This window comes from Rhinopithecus bieti, unplaced genomic scaffold (genome assembly GCF_001698545.2).
Source record: "Rhinopithecus bieti isolate Rb0 unplaced genomic scaffold, ASM169854v2 scaffold_11964, whole genome shotgun sequence".
Classification (NCBI taxonomy): domain Eukaryota; kingdom Metazoa; phylum Chordata; class Mammalia; order Primates; family Cercopithecidae; genus Rhinopithecus; species Rhinopithecus bieti.
In genome coordinates, this window is record NW_016807677.1 from 3399145 (window position 1) to 3417205 (window position 18061).

Here is an 18061-nt window from a genome sequence, read left to right on the forward strand (position 1 = left end):
TATCCAGGGCTGTGAATACCGGGCAGCCTCGAAATTAGTTTATGCATAATGGATAATAGGAGGCTGTTTTTAAGTGTAACTCATTTGGTGGGTTGGCAGATCATGACTTCCTTTTTGATATGTATTATTTATTTATTTTTTAGCAAGATGAGGACAGAAGGCTAGGGAAGTCATTTGGCACAGCTCTTCTAGACTATAGCTCAGACTTAGCAATTTACATTCAGTAATCTCTTGGTCATTTAGCCACAGATAATTTGTCATGGTTTGTTTTAGTTGTTGTGATATTGATATTTATTATGCAAATTGTATTTCCTACATCTTATTGTTCTGCATTCTATGAATACTTAAATTATTATAAACCTTTACACTTAATATGGCTCGTCCTTCAATTTGATGCTTGAGCAACAGAGGGTCAGAGCGCACACGATCTTCTAGAGGGGAAGAAAATAAGTAATTAAAAAGCAGACAAACAAGAGAGCCAGCTGCCTGGTTGAAAAGAAAGCAAAGAGAATTTCAGGGAGGGAGAGTGAGTTCGGAGATGCAAGTCGCCGTAGCAGGAGAGGCTTTCCCAGAGACACGGGAAGCTCTGAGCACCTGTTGGTCCCCGGCTTCCTTTCTAGGAAGGGCTGAGGGCGCAGAGGAGGAGTGAGAGGGTTTGAGCCCCTAAGGAGGAACACGGCAGACCCTGCCTTCACCACACTCCCTGTCCCCAACTCCCACGACCCCCGCTCTTCACCTGAAGCCTTGACTGAATAATTTTTTCCGTTGTTGTGTAATCTTAAATATCTAAAATTACAAATAGTTCATACATATATTCAACACATGCCTATATATTAAAACCAGGGAGGAGACCCTCTGCAAGCGGGGGAACCTGAGCATACCCCCCTCGATCTACCTTTCCCGAGGTTCTGCCGCAAAGAGACCGACTGGAAAATCTCAGAACCCGACTCTACGGCTGCCTTCTCCAACTATCCCCCAGTCTACCGCTAGGCTGTTGAGCGGGCTCTCCCGCTCCGCCGGACGTGCAAAGCACGCATGCACTTCTCCCAGATTGTTTTGTCAATCCGGGGACCTGCCTTCTTACTCTCCACTCCCGCACAGCCCCCGTTCCCAAAGATCTATTCCTTTGGTGCAAGGTGAGTGACGGAAATTTGCAACGTCTGGTTCGCAGGCCAGATGCACTCGGTGTGCGGGACAGAGGACCCTCTAAGGGAGATTCTCCAGTCGCCGGTCTGATACAGCGATTGCTATAAACACTCCTAATAAAGGTGTACAAGGAGCTAGACCCGCCCCCTGGAGCCCGAGTCCTCGCACGCCAGGCGCCCGGGAGAACACTTTTTCCTTGATCCGGGGAAAGCAAAACCGAATTTTAACATAAACATATTTGCATACGCCCCTCCCCTTGGCCCCGCCCCTAGGTGGCGCGGGAGCGCCGCCGAACGCCAACGCCAGGGGGCGGGGTGGGGAGGGGCGAGGCCCTCTGAGAGCCGGGTTGGGCTCGCGGTGCTGTGATTGGTATACCCGGACTCCGCCTCCAGCGCATGTCATTAGCATATCATTAGCTGTCCGCTCGGGCTCCGGAGGCAGCCAACGCCGCCAGTCTGAGGCAGGTGCCCGACATGGCGAGTGCAGTGCTGCCGAGCGGATCCCAGTGTGCGGCGGCAGCGGCGGTGGCGGCGGCGGCGGCGCCTCCCGGGCTCCGGCTCCGGCTTCTGCTGTTGCTCTTCTCCGCCGCGGCACTGATCCCCACAGGTAGGTGTGGGCACCGGCCGGTTGGCCCCTGAATCTCCCAAGGCACCCCAGTAGCCGTAGCCACAGAGGGGGGAAACGTTTCCATGACAACCTCCCCCCACTTCCTAAATCCGAAGCGGAGGGAGTGTAGAGAGGAAACTCAGGGCTGAGAGGGAAGGGGCTGAGGGGATCTGTGAGCACCTTCTCCCCTGCCCGGCTGAGTGTGAATGAGAGTCCCCAGGGATGGCTGCACCCACACCTTCTCTACCCGGCTTTGCGCGGGGTGCAGCGTGGAGTGAGAATGGGGGGCCCGGGGGCTGTTAAGCATGGGGGAAGGGGATGAACCGCAGACAACCTCAACCCTTCCGGACCCTTCTAAACTCGCCGTTGTCCCCGTAACTTGCAGGTCCTCCCACCTCCCAGGGCTGCCCATTCGCCCCCACCTCTCCAAAGGGCCCCCCCTAGTTCTCCATCCCCGAAGCCTCCCGGTGGCTGACTCCCAGCCGCCGGCGGCGTGATTTCTCCCCGGTCCCCAGGACATCCCCAGACTTCTCTGATCTCCCTTGCCCCTTCCCCCCACGCGCTCTGCCTTTCTCCCCTGTCCCCAAATTGCACGCCTCTCGTGTTTCCCTCCGGCGGATCGCAGCCCTCCGCCCGCTCGGCTCCGCTGCGGGTCTTTTTGGCCTGGCTCCAGGAGGGGAAAGTTCCCCGGCCCGGCCCCGCGGGGGGGCGGCCGCTGTCGCCGCCTCTGCGGGAAGGCACTGGGAGCCTGCAGCCCGCCCGCCCCACAGCGTCCTCTGCCACGAGTGGGGACACGGGATTTCCCGGCTGCCCGTTCTTTCCGCGGCCCGAGGGTGGCGGAGGGGGCGTCGCGGCCTCTGCGGCCAAGCGGGCACCCTGCGGGCCTCCGCGCCCCCTGCGTGAAGAGCAGTCTTGGGAATTTGCCCAGGGGCGGCTCTGCACGCCCGGTGCCTTCCCTGAAGACGCCGAGCACTCAGCTGGAGCCCTATGTGTGGCTGCCCGTGTGCCGGGCGCGTTGGCGCGGTCGGGAAAGAAGAGGGCAGTGTTTGCTTTTGCTAACAAAAGGGAGCCGGAGCTCTTCCCCAGCGGAGAGGCCGGCCGTGCTGCACCCAGCCTCCCTTCCCGCCACCTCGCCGCGCTCGGCAGCCGCGCGGCGTCCCCTGGCCCCTGCTGCAGGCTCCAGGCGGGCGCCAGGACCGAGTGGCACGGGGCCGCGGGGGCGAGCGGCGATGCAGGAGGGGATGCAGCAGGGCTCTGAGCCTGCAAAGCCCCTCCTTGCAGCTCCAAAGCTGCAGGACCCGGGAGCAACAAGTGGCGGAGGACGCCGAGAGCTCAACCCCCACCTGCGGAGCCCCAGGCCCGGACGGGCACAGCGTTGGGGCCACCGTGCAGCTTCGGGGGCGCCTGTCCGCTTGGGCTGTGCCTTTTGTTTACACGCTAGAGGACACACAGTTATGTAAACACTGCAGGAGACACGCTGTAGGAGACGGGGGATGTGTGGGGGTGCTAGCTTGAGATTTGGGGACGCCAGGTTGGCTGCTTGCCCCCAAATAGGCTTGGAAAGGAGCTCGGCTTGGGGAACCTATTGGGGGGCGTCTGGCAGCAGCGTCAATTCCAGCGCTGACGATTTTTTCTTCCATGCCACTGTCTCCGGGTGTTGTTTATGTATTTTTCCTCTGTGAATTCTTAATTTATGAGTTACGAGATAATTGGGTTCAGCCGATGCCGGTGTGGTTACAACTTCATTTCGGGTGATGCCTCTGACTGGATGGGTTCAATAAAATGTTCCTGAAAGAGATCCCTCGTGCTGCTGCATTGTAAAAAGCGCCAGTGTCAGTTAAACGTGAGCGTGAGTAAAGGCTCGGTAACTGGCGCATAATAGAGGCAACAATAGACTTGTATTGGCTGCACAAAAAAAAAAAAAAAAAAAAAAAAAAAAAAAAAAAAAAAAAAGGGGGGGGTGGTGGGGGGAAAGCTGTGGTCGGGGATATTGCCTTTTGACTAAAAATGGGAGTCGTGCAATGACGCTTGGCAACGGAGTAGGATTAGATTATGCCTCCCCTGTCAAGACTGCTCATTGAAGGCATCGGATAGTAGCAACGGTACTATATTTGTAACTATCTCGCGGTGAGAAGTTGCCTTCCCTGCGAGGGATATATGCTGACTTAGAAGCGGTCTGGAACTCAACCGTGCATGTCAAAGCTACATGAAAATTCTGTTGCCAGTTACCATGGAAGCAGCTTCTTGCTCTTGTGTACATCCCTGTTTGTATGCTGGTTATCAGATTGTGTTCAAATTAGAAAGTAATTGGGTTTGATTTGTAGTGAGGGGATGAGATGACTTTCTTAATTTTTTTTCTCTTAATGCATATATATTTCGTGGTGAGTTTGAGAGGAGGTCTTGGCTCATTGCGGGGTCCCATACCCCAAGGGTAAATTTCAGGTGGGCACTAAGGGACTTTTCCTCCTCAGTTCTGTTAGTTTAAGCTTTCTCAGAGGCCTCCAGTTCCCACTCCCAGGGTTAAAGAAACCTGTTGGTGCATCTAACTTCATTAGGCTTGTTTGATTTACATCCTTGCTGGGAAAGCGAATTAGGACCATCGTGCGTGGGTCCTGGTTCTGTTTTCTCCTGTAACAAGCCATCCATCCCCCGCAGAAAATCTCTCATTTCTCCTGTGATGTTTGGATGAAATGGATGTTAATGAAATGCAGCAAAAATGGGTTTGCTTAAGCTCACTCCACAGTGTTAATCACGCCTGTTACGTTAAGGTGCATGCATGATGTTGTTTTTGTTCGCGAGTGAACCAGTAGCTGATCACCCGCCTCTTATCATTTTCAGGATTAGAGAAGATGGCTGGTGGGTGGGGGTTTTATGGTGGTGATGGGAAGGAGGGGGCTGAGTTTTGCTTGCTATGGCCTGTTGAGGCTTGCAAACCCGGGATGGAGACTTTACAAAAGTGCCGCCCTGTTATTGTTGCCTTTCCCTGCATCAAATTGAATAGCCGCAGGAGGGACTTGCACTTGTCTGTGATAGATTTGATAAAATATCCCTCATTAATGCCACTTTATATTTACAGTGTGTCACTGGAGACGCACAAGGCTTCATTTAGTGACTTGTGTGACGAGACAAGCTTGCATTATTTGCCTGGGACGTTTTGGAGGAACAAGAGACCCATTGAGCAATCTTTTGAAATGAACAAATACGAAAAAGGGGGGAATAAAAGAGCAGGCAGTCCTCTGGAACAAAGAGCTTTATTCATATGGATGTTGTACATGCTTTATCCAGTTTTCCCCAATGGCCCTCCTGGTAAAGGGGAGTGGGACAGGGAAGACTCCAACAGGCAGGACACTTTCGTTTCCTCTCTCACTTCCTGACTTCGTATTCTTATCGGAGTTGGTCCCCGGCTCACTGCCTGCTCATCTCTCTCCACACTCTAAAATCCCAGAAGGTAACGGGTTCCTGGGTCTCAAAGAGAGATTGTGAAATCCTTTCTCCCAGCTCTAAATTTCAACAGAAGACAATGCTAGCTACCTGTTGAGGTTGATGTCGTTGGAGGATATATTGGTTGAAGGGAAAGAGATGTCACTTTTCTATGACATGTGTCAAGAAGTGGTTGATAGTGAATGTCAGATTGGTAAGATGTCTTGCAATTATAACATTAGCCTTACTATTTATTTGGAAAGAAATGCTGTGAAAACCAACATCCAAAAATTATATTCTTACTGATGGTGCTCTTGGACTTTTCAGTGACTTTTCGCACATCTGGTACATTTTAGTCTCATACATAAGTGAATTTTTATTATCCCTTGGCCTATATTGCTAAATTATTTTTTAGGCTTTAAAAATTGATAAGATTGCTATGAATATAAACTGTCTCATTCTCTTGGGGTTTCTGTACATGACGTTTTAATGCCTAATTGGTCACTTAGAATTTACATTTTAAAAATGATTGTGCGTGCGTGTGTGTATGTTTTTAGCAAAAGGTGCATTTTAATGCGGGGAATCTCTTAAATTGGGCCAAACTAATCAATACTATAATTTGAATGGAAATTTACCAGCAGATGAAGAAAATTCAAAATGAATTCAATTCAAAAAGGATTCAAATGCTGTCTATTTTTCTTGGGAAGAATAGTTCTGACCATTATGCTGGGCATTTTTAACTGAAAATCCAGCACAGAAAGGAGAAATCACACAGCGACATCTGTTGCAGAATTGAAAATTTGCTGCTTTGAGTTGGAAGCAATTAGTCCCATATAAGCACCTAATGGTATCAGTGTGTGTGTGTGTGTGTGTGTGTATAAGCACTGATACAAATACATACATATACATGTTTATGTATACATATATATGTACAGTATACAAAAACTTGCCCACATACAATATTCATATTCACATTAAAAATTATTTCATAGAAAATGTAACGTTTTGGGACTAAAGCTGTTTTTAGAAATACTACCTTTTGAGGAATTAGAGATTCTTATAATCATGGAATTTTGGGGAGGGGAAGGATATTAGAAATCATCTGGTGAAATCCCATTTTGAAGTAAAGTAGCCGAAGGCCAGGGAGGGAAGAACATTACTCTGCAGTTGAACTGAGGCTAGGTTAGCGACGGATCCTGGATGGGGACAGGTCCCTTGATGTCCAGGCAGTGGACCTTCTGTTCCGCCTCCTGGCAAGGATGCCTGGTCAGAGATACGGATCATGAATAGACACTATCTTGGCTAAAAATATTTTGTATTTTGAAGGCAGCACGATTAATTGTTGCTCTAGGTAATAAACCCATGGATCAGAGGAGTGACCTCTGGGAAGAAAGGACCAGTTCTTGGTAATGTTGTCTTTGGTGTTGACAAATGATCCCGAAACCTCTGGAATTTATTTGGCAGCCGCAACAGAAATGTCATCCAAAGCACCTTCACAGGGGAGAAATCTGGATTTGTGTCATTGGAATAAGTCTGATACGCAAAAACTAGGCTTCGGAAGGCTCAGATTTAGATTTTACAGTTTTAGTTGTCTTTTCAAGGATTAATATTAGCAGTAGAACTGGTTCTGTATAACTAAGGAAAAGGGAAATATTTTAAGTCAAGAACAAGAACATAGCTTGATTTTCTTGCCAGGCACTTGCCTCTTTTCATGAAGCCAAGAAAAGCTGAGAATATTTTCTGTTGTTTTTTAAAGAAAAAAAATGTTTTATTTTGAAGGATGACTTTTTTTTTTTACATTGATCAGATTTTCTTTCCCATTTTATTATGGAAAATTTAAAATATAAACAAAGTGGAAAGAATACCATATTTAACCATCATGCAAATCACCCAGTTTCAATAATTATCCACCCCTGGTCACTCTGTTCCCTCTGTGCATCCTCCTTTCCTCAGATTACTTTAAATAAATCCTGAATATCCCGTCATTTCTTCCATAATTACTTTTAGAATGATTTCTAAGATACAGCCCCTCTTTTTCCACTCCTCATCCCAGTATTATTATCTGACCGTACGCATAGTATTCTCACCTGGATGCACCGAATTTTTGCTTTACCAAATTACTTACTGAGGAAGAGAGAATGAAGGTTTGTTGGAGTTGGTGAAAGCAGAGGCAGAGACCAGAGAAGCTAGAGCACGATTATTGCTTCCACTGAGGAGACCTTCTCATATGGTTTGGTTTATTTTGAGCAAGATTTTGTTTGGATCGGATAAGATGAGTTTTACTGTTGTGCAAATACAGTTGTGTAAATATGCAGTAATTGTAGCTAGTCCTTCAACTGTGGTATGTGCTGGAAAGCACCCTTGGCGAGACTGGCCACTTCCATTTGTTCCCGTAATGAATACCCTCCATGTGAGGACTTCTGTAGGAAAGGCTCATGTTAGTTTGATGACTGTGAGATATCCCATTCGTATATTTATCTTTAAAGGCCTCCATGGTATAAATACCTTTGCATTTTGTGGATATATTGCTTAAAATAAAAATGTCTCTTCCCATTGCGAACTGGCTAAGTGCGAATTTCAGCCTGCTATTCTGTAACTGAAGTGATCACAAAATGCCTTCTTTGGTGTGGGAAACTCATACATCAAGCTGTAAGTATGCGGGCCTTATTTTTGTGGGATGGTGGTGAAGGATGGTGGGGAGAGAAAACGTTACTACCTTTCCTTCTAAATATTTGCTCCATTGATTTAAAATGTGAATTTTTAATTTCAGCTAGAAATGTTGAAATGCTTCAGTGTTAATTTCTAAAAGTCTTTGGTTTTCTGAAAATTGTTCCATTTTCTGAGGTTCATGAAATGTGAGGTTTTTTTTTTTTTTTGAGACTCTTCCTCAAAAATTTCATTAAATGTGGACTATAAATCTGAAGTATTTAATATTTGGTTTTTTTGTTTCCAGACAAACAGGGAATTATGCATGAGATGATTTTTAGGGGTCCGAATGGCCCTGGCCAGGTGAAAACCTGCCCCCTGCACCGTCCCCTCTGAGTTGACCAGGGCACAAGAAAAGCACAAAGGAATGCCTACATTCACGGTTTGGGGAGCGCCACCAAAATCAAATAAAAAGCCTTAGCTTGGAAACCATCAATGAAGGAAGGAACCCACTGGAATGTTTGTAATTACAAGTGGCACCTCCTTGTTTAAATTTCAGAAGCCACAGTTTCTTTTTCAGAGATTTAAATTGCAGGCTGTAGCCAGCAGCTGCTGTTGTGGTTAATGGGCAGTTTCTCTTTGAAGATCCTTCCAGTGCTGATTCTCAAAAGCTTTGGTGTAGTTGGCCTTGAACTAGGGTTAGAAAAAAGGGTGATGTAGGTATTCATACACATGCACAGCTCAGATGACGTGTGGCCTTTGTTATTACTCAAAGAAACTTGGTGTTAAGGTTGAGAAAAGCTCAGCACTGAGAAAAACCTGTTATGACTGACAGGTGTCTTGACTGAGGTGATTATCTTAAGGGAGATAAGGTGGGAGAAATTTTTTCTTTTAGTAGATGTTTTACTGGAATATAGACATTTGACCCAACATTTTGATCTAGGTATTTCAGAAATGTTAAATAGGCTTGAAATGAAAGTGCCGTGATATATATTTAAATGCTACTCAGTGTTTGAAGTTGATATTCCAGTGACATAGACTTTTAAAAATGCCTAGAATAAGTATCTGGCTCTTGGCAGGCTTCCTTGGGAAGGTAGGTGCTCTGATTCCTCGTCGGCTGTCCAGCACTGGACTGCTGTGTCTAGTTGGAATTAAGTTATGCTGTCCCTAGAGGAGGTGGGAAGAATCTGCCTGAAAACAAAGGGTTCTCCAGTTCCCTGACTCCCATTGTCTGTGCCATATCTCCACTTGGCTGGGATTAACCTAAAAGTTAACGTTTAAAAAATTTGAACCTTTTTTATCTTTTTGCAGTAGGTATCAACTTTTCTCAAAGTCTCCATTATTACAAATGACACCATCGGCATCCTGGTCTCCAAGGCCCCTAAATTTGGAGTCTTTTTTCCCCTCCTTAGCTTTCCTGCTTGCACTGAAATAAAATGGGGCTGATTGTTTCTAAGTGATATTCTCTGGAAACATCAGTGCTCTCTCCAAACTGTGTTTTGCTAGCAGGAGACTCCTAGTCAGTTCCTCCTACCTGAGTCCTCTGCTAGCTACTGCCATTCTAATTCTTTTCAGGACAGGATCTAACATTTCCCTTTCAGAAACCTAATCTCAAATTCTTACTTCTTGCATCAGATTCAGAGTGCACACTGTTTTGTCTTTAGGTTGTTCTTCCTCAATTGCTCTCCCACTCCCTCTCTAATTGCCCTCATTTCTTATTACTTTTCAGCTTAATCCTGATGGGACTGGAAGACTGATGATTCTCCAGTGAAACTGAGGAAGAAAGTGGTTCTGCCTATCAGCATTCAGCTGGTTACCTTTGCATAAAATACTCTCTTTATCTTCTTTCCCTTAACTGTCTATCTTGGTTTGTAGGTGTAGGATGGCTGATTTCTCTTTGCCTACATTGAGAATAAACACTTTCCTTTTACATCTTTCATTTTAACTAACACATACTTACCTAAAATGTACCTCAACCCACACGTTTCTTTTTTGACTTCACAGGTCTATACATGATTATGTTTCTTGAGACTAAGCCAAAATGTGTTGATATTATGGCCATGCTTTTCATGAAAATTTAAAACTTTAGATTGTTGAAAATGCATTGTCTTCATTTGGTAGTTTGTATTTGAATATGGGGATTTACTACAACATGAAAATGGGATAATTGACTAAACAAATTACAAGCTGTCAAAGTAAGACTTTCAGACAAAAGTGAAGTCCTTTAGAAGTAGGAAGACTTTTAAGGGTCACAGTCAGAGGGCCTCATGTGGAACTGCTGACTTGGGTGAATGAGATTGGCTCCTCTGAAGATGATCCAAGAGATACCACCACCTTAGAGGAGTATTTGGTGCTTGTGTCTGGTGCGTGTAGTTACCTAGTTACTGGAAAAAAATAAATAAATACAATAAAATAAAATAAATCCTAAAAAATCTACCCAGAGAAATGGAAGGGAAGTGCTTTAAAACCCAGGCCTTTACTAGCTAGCGTTTTCAACACGTTTGACTTTGGGAGCAGAGCTGCCTAACTAAACGAAGTTACCACCGTCAGTCACTTCCAGGCCAGCGTCTGGGCAAGTCTAGGAATTTGGTTGCATTTTGCATTTTGGTAGATAACATAGAGGGTGGATTATCACTGGCTCAAGAAACAAAAAAATGAAACCTTTCTTTTTCAGTCTACATGCTAAATTTGTTATCGTAGGGATCTTTTCAAAGCCTTTATCTGGGAACAATTTCTGCCAGAGTTTTTCCCTTCCTTTTTTCCTGGCCTGGCACCCTTCCCTTCAGAGTTCAGTTCTTGCTAGTAGAAAAGGCTAGGTGGCATGATAATACAGTGATTTAAAAGTTGATTATCTTGAAGTATTTTGGGACAGTTTTGGGGAATAGGTTGTATGTGAAACTGGTATTTATTTATTTGGCTCTTTGCTGAATATGCTTGTATAAATCCAGTCTCCTAGATGTTACAAGGCATCCCATTGATTTCTTCTTTTGAATTAAAAAGGAGCATTGCTTCATTTTTCTTGCAGAAACCCTTATTTAAACAATGAAAACTTCAAAGATAGGGAGAAAAAAACCAAGTTAATTTAGTACTAAATTACTGCTCAAATGGTTTTATCTTTTAAAAGGTTCAAGTAGAGATTAGCTTAAATAACACTGAATTTCACTTTTCCTTGTGCGTACATATCTTGTGAGCAAACTTCATTGTGAAGAGCCCTCTGTCTTCTTTAGTTTTGTTAGTAATCACATAATTGTTAGTTGCTGTTGATTTCCCTTTCCTGAAGCAAATCTCTCCATCTCTGGGCCAGGTTTGCAAGGGTAATACCCAGTTAAGGTTACAGGATAGTAAAACCAAGTACTTTAATCAAACTGCTTACTTTACAAGATAGCAAAAATAAAATAAAATAATATATATGAACACTCTTAAGTAGGAAGTGTTTTCTACCTATTTACCTATCTCTGTTTATCAATCACTTTTATTAAAACAGCAATACCTAGAGGTGGGTGTTATATCTCTGGCTACAGCTAATAATAATAACTTTTGTAAATCTTACACATGTTAGGGAATACTGAAAAAAATACTGTGTAAAAAGGATTAATTCAGGATGTACTCAGTCATCTCTAAGGTGAAACTGAAGAATACTATGACAGCAAGATCCCACCTGGAGTTGAATGTTTTTTTGATAAGTGAATGGAATTATCTTGTAATCTTGGAGAAACTGACAATGATTTTAATCTCTAATTGCTGGGTCTTCTAACACAGAAAGGACATTATTGTTTTATGCAGTTTTCTATATTTTATATACTATGTTTAATAAAGAAATGGTGTTTCTGTAGCTAACCCATAAGACATTTGGTAGAAAATGAACATTGAAAATGACTTTAAAATTGAGTATCTGCTTTTATATCAGGCACTGTGTTAGGTTCATCTTTGTCTTTCAGAAGGTTCTAGTCTATTTTTCCCTCAACCTTGATTTCAAAAAATTTCAAAACCACAGGCAACTTGAAAGAAGAGTACAATGAATACTTGTATTAACTTTACCTAGATCCATCAACTGTTAACATTTTCCCCATTTGCTTTCTCTCTCTCTCTTCTACATAATGTATACACTCATACTCATCTTTTTTCTTCCCTAAGCCACATGAAAGCACATTGCATCATGATGAATACTTCAGCATGTAGCTCCTAAGAATAAAGACATTTTCCTGGGCACACGCAATACCATTATTACATTAAAATTATCTAGTCCATGTTCAAATTTCCCCAATTACTTTGTTCTCTCTGCTGCAGAATCTATCAGAGATCACACACTGCATATGGTCTCTAGTCTCTTTTAATCTAGAACCATTACCCTGCTTGCCACCTGTTTTTTCTTTAAGGAGTTTTTAAGGGGTATCTTTTATGGCATTGACATTTTGATGAATCCACCTGCTGTTTTGTAGAATGTTCTGCAGTTCTACAAATTGTTTGATCATTTCCTCATGGTTCAGTTCAGATTAAACATCTTTTGCAAGAACCCTGCATAGCTGATACTGCCAACTTTCTTGTAACACTGCCTCAAGAGGGACATAATATCAGATTGCCCTATTACTAGTTTGATCCCTTGGTTCAAGATATACATTTAGTTACTGAATGTAGGTGAATTTATAGAGTTCTCCATATTTGTCCCTTTGTAATTCATAAGTAACCTTGTGCATATATATCTTGTGAACAAACTTCGTTGTGAAGAGCCCTCTGTCTTCTTTAGTTTCAAGCCTGAAGATCTTGTTCTCTAATGGCGCTTTACTTAATGAATTGAGCAGCATTGATAAACCTTGTCTGAATCAAATATTATGTCAGTGGTTACAAAACTGTGATTTTCTGATTCTCTTATTCCTCTACTTGGGTAGAGGCATTTCTGAATAAAGAGGAGCTTGCCTTCCCTACTCTTCTCTCTCTCTTTTTATTTATTTATTTTTTTTAAAGAAAATTACAATGGGTTCAGTGTGGTGTGATTTGGCCAGTGGGAACCCCTTCAGAGTGGCTCCTGTATCCTTTTAATATATTCTCATTAATTTTTAAGCTCTTTTGTATTTCATGTCATAAGAAGATATCTGTGTTTACGTTGTATTTTCCCTGCCCCCATACCTGGAATCAGTTATTTCTCCAAGGAGTCCTGATTCCTTTTAGTCAAAGAATGATATTTAGATAGCGGATATCTAAGAATTGTGCTCATTGCTACCGACTCGTCATTGCTTCTAAACTTTTCAGTGAGGAAACAAGCATATGTGTGTGTGTGTGTGTGTGTGTGCACGCGCGTATAAAATATCCTTTGTCTCAAAAAAAGTTATATGTGAATTTTCAGCTGCATGGGGTGTGGGCCCTGTGTTCAAGGGTCAACTGTGTGAGTGTATTCTAAAAATATTTATTCATTTAAATCACAATGTCATGCTAATACATTCAATTCCAGCCTAACATCCCAGGGTACTTTATCTCCATCTCCCATTCCTTATTTGTGTTTTCTTTCTCCCATGGTGAAAACTCTGTTTCCCAGTGACAGCAACGTCTTTTTAGTACAAAATAGTTTTGGAATTACTCCACCAAGACCATTGTAGACAGCAAATCTACTGAGTAAAGCGTAGGATTTTTTTTTTTTTTTGAGATGGAGTCTCGCTCTGTTGCCCAGGCTGGAGTGCAGTGGCACGATCTCGGCTCACTGCAAGCAAGCACAGGATTTTTTGCCATTCTTTCTGTCTTTAAAATAGATCCCACTGAGGGTAGATGAGTACCATGTTCACAAATTTACAGATTAGTTGTGTGTGTGTGTGTGTGTGTGTGTGTGTGTGTATCAATAGATATATAGTTAGGATCATTTATTTCTGTTTATATTCTGTTTTAATTTCTTCCCTATCATTGCTGATTTATAATTGAAACATATAAATCATTAACGTGGCTCAAAATCAAAACTATCTGTTCTCATTTCATTCTCTATGTTTTTTGTCCCATTCCCACCCAACTTCCTATAGTTGCCAATTTCATACATTTCTTGTATATTCTTTCAATTTTTCCTTTTGAAAATATAATGAGTAGTGTTCTATTCTTTTAAACTTTCACACAGCCTGTGTTGATATCTGCCTATGGTATGTATTCTTATTTGACAAATCCTAGGTTCTCGTATTTGTTATGATGACCTTCCTCCTCATTTGGCTGTATTTTGCTTTAGAGGCCTTTTGTTTTTATTTATTTATTTTTATTTACTTTAAGTTCTAGGGTACATGTGCACAACGTGCAGGTTTGTTACATAGGTATACATGTGCCATGTTGGTTGCTGTACTCATTAACTTGTCATTTACATTAGGTATTTCTCCTAATGCTGTCCCTCCCCCTGTCCCCCACCCCACAACAGGTGTGTGACGTTCCCCGCCCCGTGTCCAAGCGTTCTGATTGTTCAGTTCACACCTATGAGTGAGAACATGCAGTGTTTGGTTTTCTGTCCTTGTGATAGTTTGCTCCAAATGATGGTTTCCAGCTTCATCCATGTCCCTGCAAAGGACATGATCTCATCTTTTTTAATGGCTGCATAGTATTCCATGGTATATATGTGCCACATTTTCTTAATCTAGTCTACCATTGATGGACATTTGGGTTGGTTCCAAGTTTTATTCCAAGGTTCGGTTGGTTCCAAGTTACTATTTTCACTTTTCTCCCATTTCTTCCTTCGAAGTTCATAGTTTTACTTGGATAGTGGAAAGAATTCATTTTTTTCTTTTAATTCATCAAGTTACTTGCAAGAAAATAAGGACTGCCCTTTTCTTACAATATAATGTGTGTCTCTGAAATTTAATAACCATGACTTACCTTGCTTCTGATCAGCTATCTTTTTTTAAGCCTTCTTGTCATCCAATAAGTTGGCAAATAAATGTCTCAAACCCCAATTCTTCCCACTTTTCTTTTTAAATTGCAGTATAATGTACTTTTAAGTGCACAGCCAGGATGTCTTTTGCATTTAAACTTCAGACTGTGTTCTAAAAGTGGGTCTTGGACATCTCAGTCCAGATGTTCCAGTTTTCTCAAATAATATGAATGACAAAACAGCAGTTATATTTAGTGTCTGTATTCATGATCTCATTTAATCCTCACTGTCACCCTATAGTTACTACCGTTGCCCCATTTTACAGAAGAGGAAGAGGAGAGGACAGTAATAGGTCCCTCGTCCAAGAAACACAAATGGTAAGTATCAGAACCAGGATCTGAACTATATCTATGTTCAAAACTCATAGTTTTAAACACTGAACTGTATTTTCCTAAAATTCAAGATATCTAAAACTGAACTTCACATCTGTTCTGGCCGGGCATGGTGGCTCTCGCCTATAATCCCAGCGCTTTGGGAGGCTGAGGCAGGTGGGTCACAAGGTCAGGAGTTCGGGACCAGCCTGGCCAATATGGTGAAACCCTATCTCTACTGAAAAATACAAAAATTAGCCGGGCGTGGTGGTGGGCGCCTGTAGTCCCAGCTACTCGGGAGGCTGAGGCAGGCAAATCGCTTCAACTTGGGAGGCGGGGGTTGCAGTGAGCTGAGATCGCACCACTGCACTCCAGCCTGGGCGGCAGAGCAAAACTCTGTCTCAAAAACAAAACAAAACAAAACAAAACAAAACAAAAATCTGTTCTTCCCACATCTCCCTGTATTCCATGTTTCCTATCCTGATGAAGGGTACCACCATCCATCCAATGAGTTAAATAAACCTAGGAGTCCTCATAGAGAATTCCCTCCTTTCCTGTCATTTCCCCCTGTATTAGCTCTAGGTCCTGCCTGTCTTCATTTTACAGATGAGGGAAGTAGACTTACAATGGTTTAACAGCCTCTTAATTGTTTCATTTACTGCTAGCCTCATTCCTTGTAATGCATGCTTAATACTGCTTCTGGAAGAATCTTCCTAAAATGCACTGTAGATGTCACTTTCTTGCTCAAAACTTTAAATGTTTTTCTTGGCACCTTAAAGGTGAGGCTTACCCTCTTTCAGTGTGTCCTGCAGTGTCCTTCATGCTTGGCCTCTACCTCTCAAGCTCATTTCTTGCTGGCTTTCCACACCATTGTTCTTGCTTTAGGACTACCAGAGTAAATGTGTCCTAGATGCACCATGCTCTCCCATGCCTCTCTGCTTTTTATACGCTACCTCCCCTACCTGAAGCACCTTAATCTATATGGCTAGTTCCTACGTGTCTCTCAGGATTCACCTCAAGCACTGCATTCTGCAAGGAAACTTTTGTGATTACTCAGGCTGGTTAGGTATCCTTTCTTTGAACCCTTCTTCTATACTTCCCTAAGGGCTACTCCTAACTTATCTTCTTCCTTCCTATCAAACAAACTTCTCTGAATGGCCTGAGTCTCTTCTATGTGCCTGCTACACATTTTGCCCAACTTGTTTCCACGGAAAGAAATGTCCTATCCTCATACCTTCCATGTAGGCATATTTAAATCCCATGCATATGTAAAGACAGAAGTCCAGTCTTTACATAATTTCCCAGCTTGAGTATGTTTTCCTTTCAACTTCTATTACAACTTCTCTAACTATTTCATGACATTTAACATTTTTTACACAATTTGATTTTTAATATGTATATATCCTATCCTTTTCATTTGTTATAAATACTGGTTGTTGGGATACAGAATATGCCAAGGCCTTAGTGTCTATGAATTTAATTTAGTGGTGGTCATATTATCAGCTTTTTTAGGGCTATAATTCTTAGTTGAAGTTGTTTGTTCTCCCATAATGAATGAAGAGCTATCAACCTGCCTGACTCTTTTGTATCTTGAAGGAATGACTTCTAGTGTGTTTGTTCATACTTGGCTGTTGGGCAGTCATTAGAGAGATTTAGTCTAGCAGCCCAGATAAGAGAATCTCTTTCCATTTATTTAATCACTTCACAGTCCTGGGATACCTGAACTTTGAGTCATTGCTGAGGCTATATCGTCACTTTAGAGTTGAAGCAACAAACCGAGAAACTTATCTCTGAGGTCATCTGTTCCTCTTCACCTCAGCTTTCATGAGAAGCTTGTCTTAAAACTGAGATATATATATTCTTAGAAGAGGCATGGTGAACATAGGGAAATTTAAACCTCAGGGTAGCAGTTTTCCTTTTACAGTAATAAAGATGTATGTGGAGTCAGTGGCTACAGGATCAAAAAATAGATCACAGTAATCGGATCAAACCTGAGAAATGGCTTGTTGCTGTGTTTAAAAAAATGACATGGGTAAGGCATTCTGTTTTGCGGTGATGCTTCCACTATTTGTGTGACTATACAGTCAGTGTGAAATAGGACTGGAAAAGTTAAGCTTATAAAGTTAATTGCCTACAACGGATCTAGCTTTAAACAGAAAGTAGGTTCCCTTTTGGTCTTGTGTGGAAGAGGGGAGAGATTTCATGTGTAGGCAGAGAGAGTATGTGTTTGCTAACATTACCTTTTAATTTAGGAGAAGTTTGGAGTTTGTTCTTTCCTGTGAATATAGAGGTGGAACCACTCTAACCAGAGTTTATTGCTGTATTATTTTTTAAATGCATTTGTAACACTGATAGATCTGTGACCTTGTGAAGGAGTTTTTGAGAGGAGGGGGTGGCAAGCCCTTTTCTCACTGTCATGAGTGATGCCTACTCAATAACTCTAACTTCCTGACAGTATTGAGAGGTGGAGGAGGGCCTCTCATAACTTGTTGTATGGCTTAGTTCTTAAGTGTTCCCTTCATAGTCACATCCATCCATTTAGACTTCCCTTTTCCCTGCCTAAGGCTTGCATCCAGCCTAGTCTGTGTTTGGTACTTTAAATGCTTTGAATTATGGAGAACTGTAGTATTTTATCGATGCTTCCCTTGTAGCTGTATAGCTCTACATTGTCTTAGGTTACACAGCTTGCATTTCTTAGGCATTGTGAATGGATTCTTGCAATTAGTTGAAGTTTTGAGAGGAATGCTATGTCTTCCTTGATTTCTACCAAATGCCATGTTCTCTTTCTTGGTAGATTTTTTTTTTTTTTTCAGGGATTGCCTTTTAAAAGACCTTTTAAGTTAGAGGCATTAACCTTTCTTTCCATATATATTATCTCTCAGCAGATATATATTTTTCGGCATGACCTAATGTCAAGTAAATAATGATTTGATGGCAATATTCAAGAAAAATTATATCTTTGAAATACACATTTTTGTTAGTGTCTTAATGTATAGTGTATGATTGGTATTATCTAAGAAGAAGAAAAGATTAATCAATTTCT

The 18061-nt window shown here is 42.4% G+C and overlaps 1 protein-coding gene across 6 annotated transcripts in view; it reads left to right on the forward strand.

The window, feature by feature from the left end:
- Positions 1 to 1443: 1443 nt before the first annotated feature.
- CADM1 (cell adhesion molecule 1) overlaps positions 1444 to 18061 on the forward strand; it is a 333382-nt gene continuing 316764 nt past the window's right edge. For all 6 annotated transcript variants that reach the window (XM_017883129.1, XM_017883130.1, XM_017883132.1 and 3 more), the window contains exon 1: positions 1444 to 1752. In XM_017883129.1, coding sequence (XP_017738618.1) covers positions 1620 to 1752 — 133 coding nt within the window. In that variant the 5' untranslated portion in view covers positions 1444 to 1619. The remainder of the gene's footprint in view (positions 1753 to 18061) is intronic.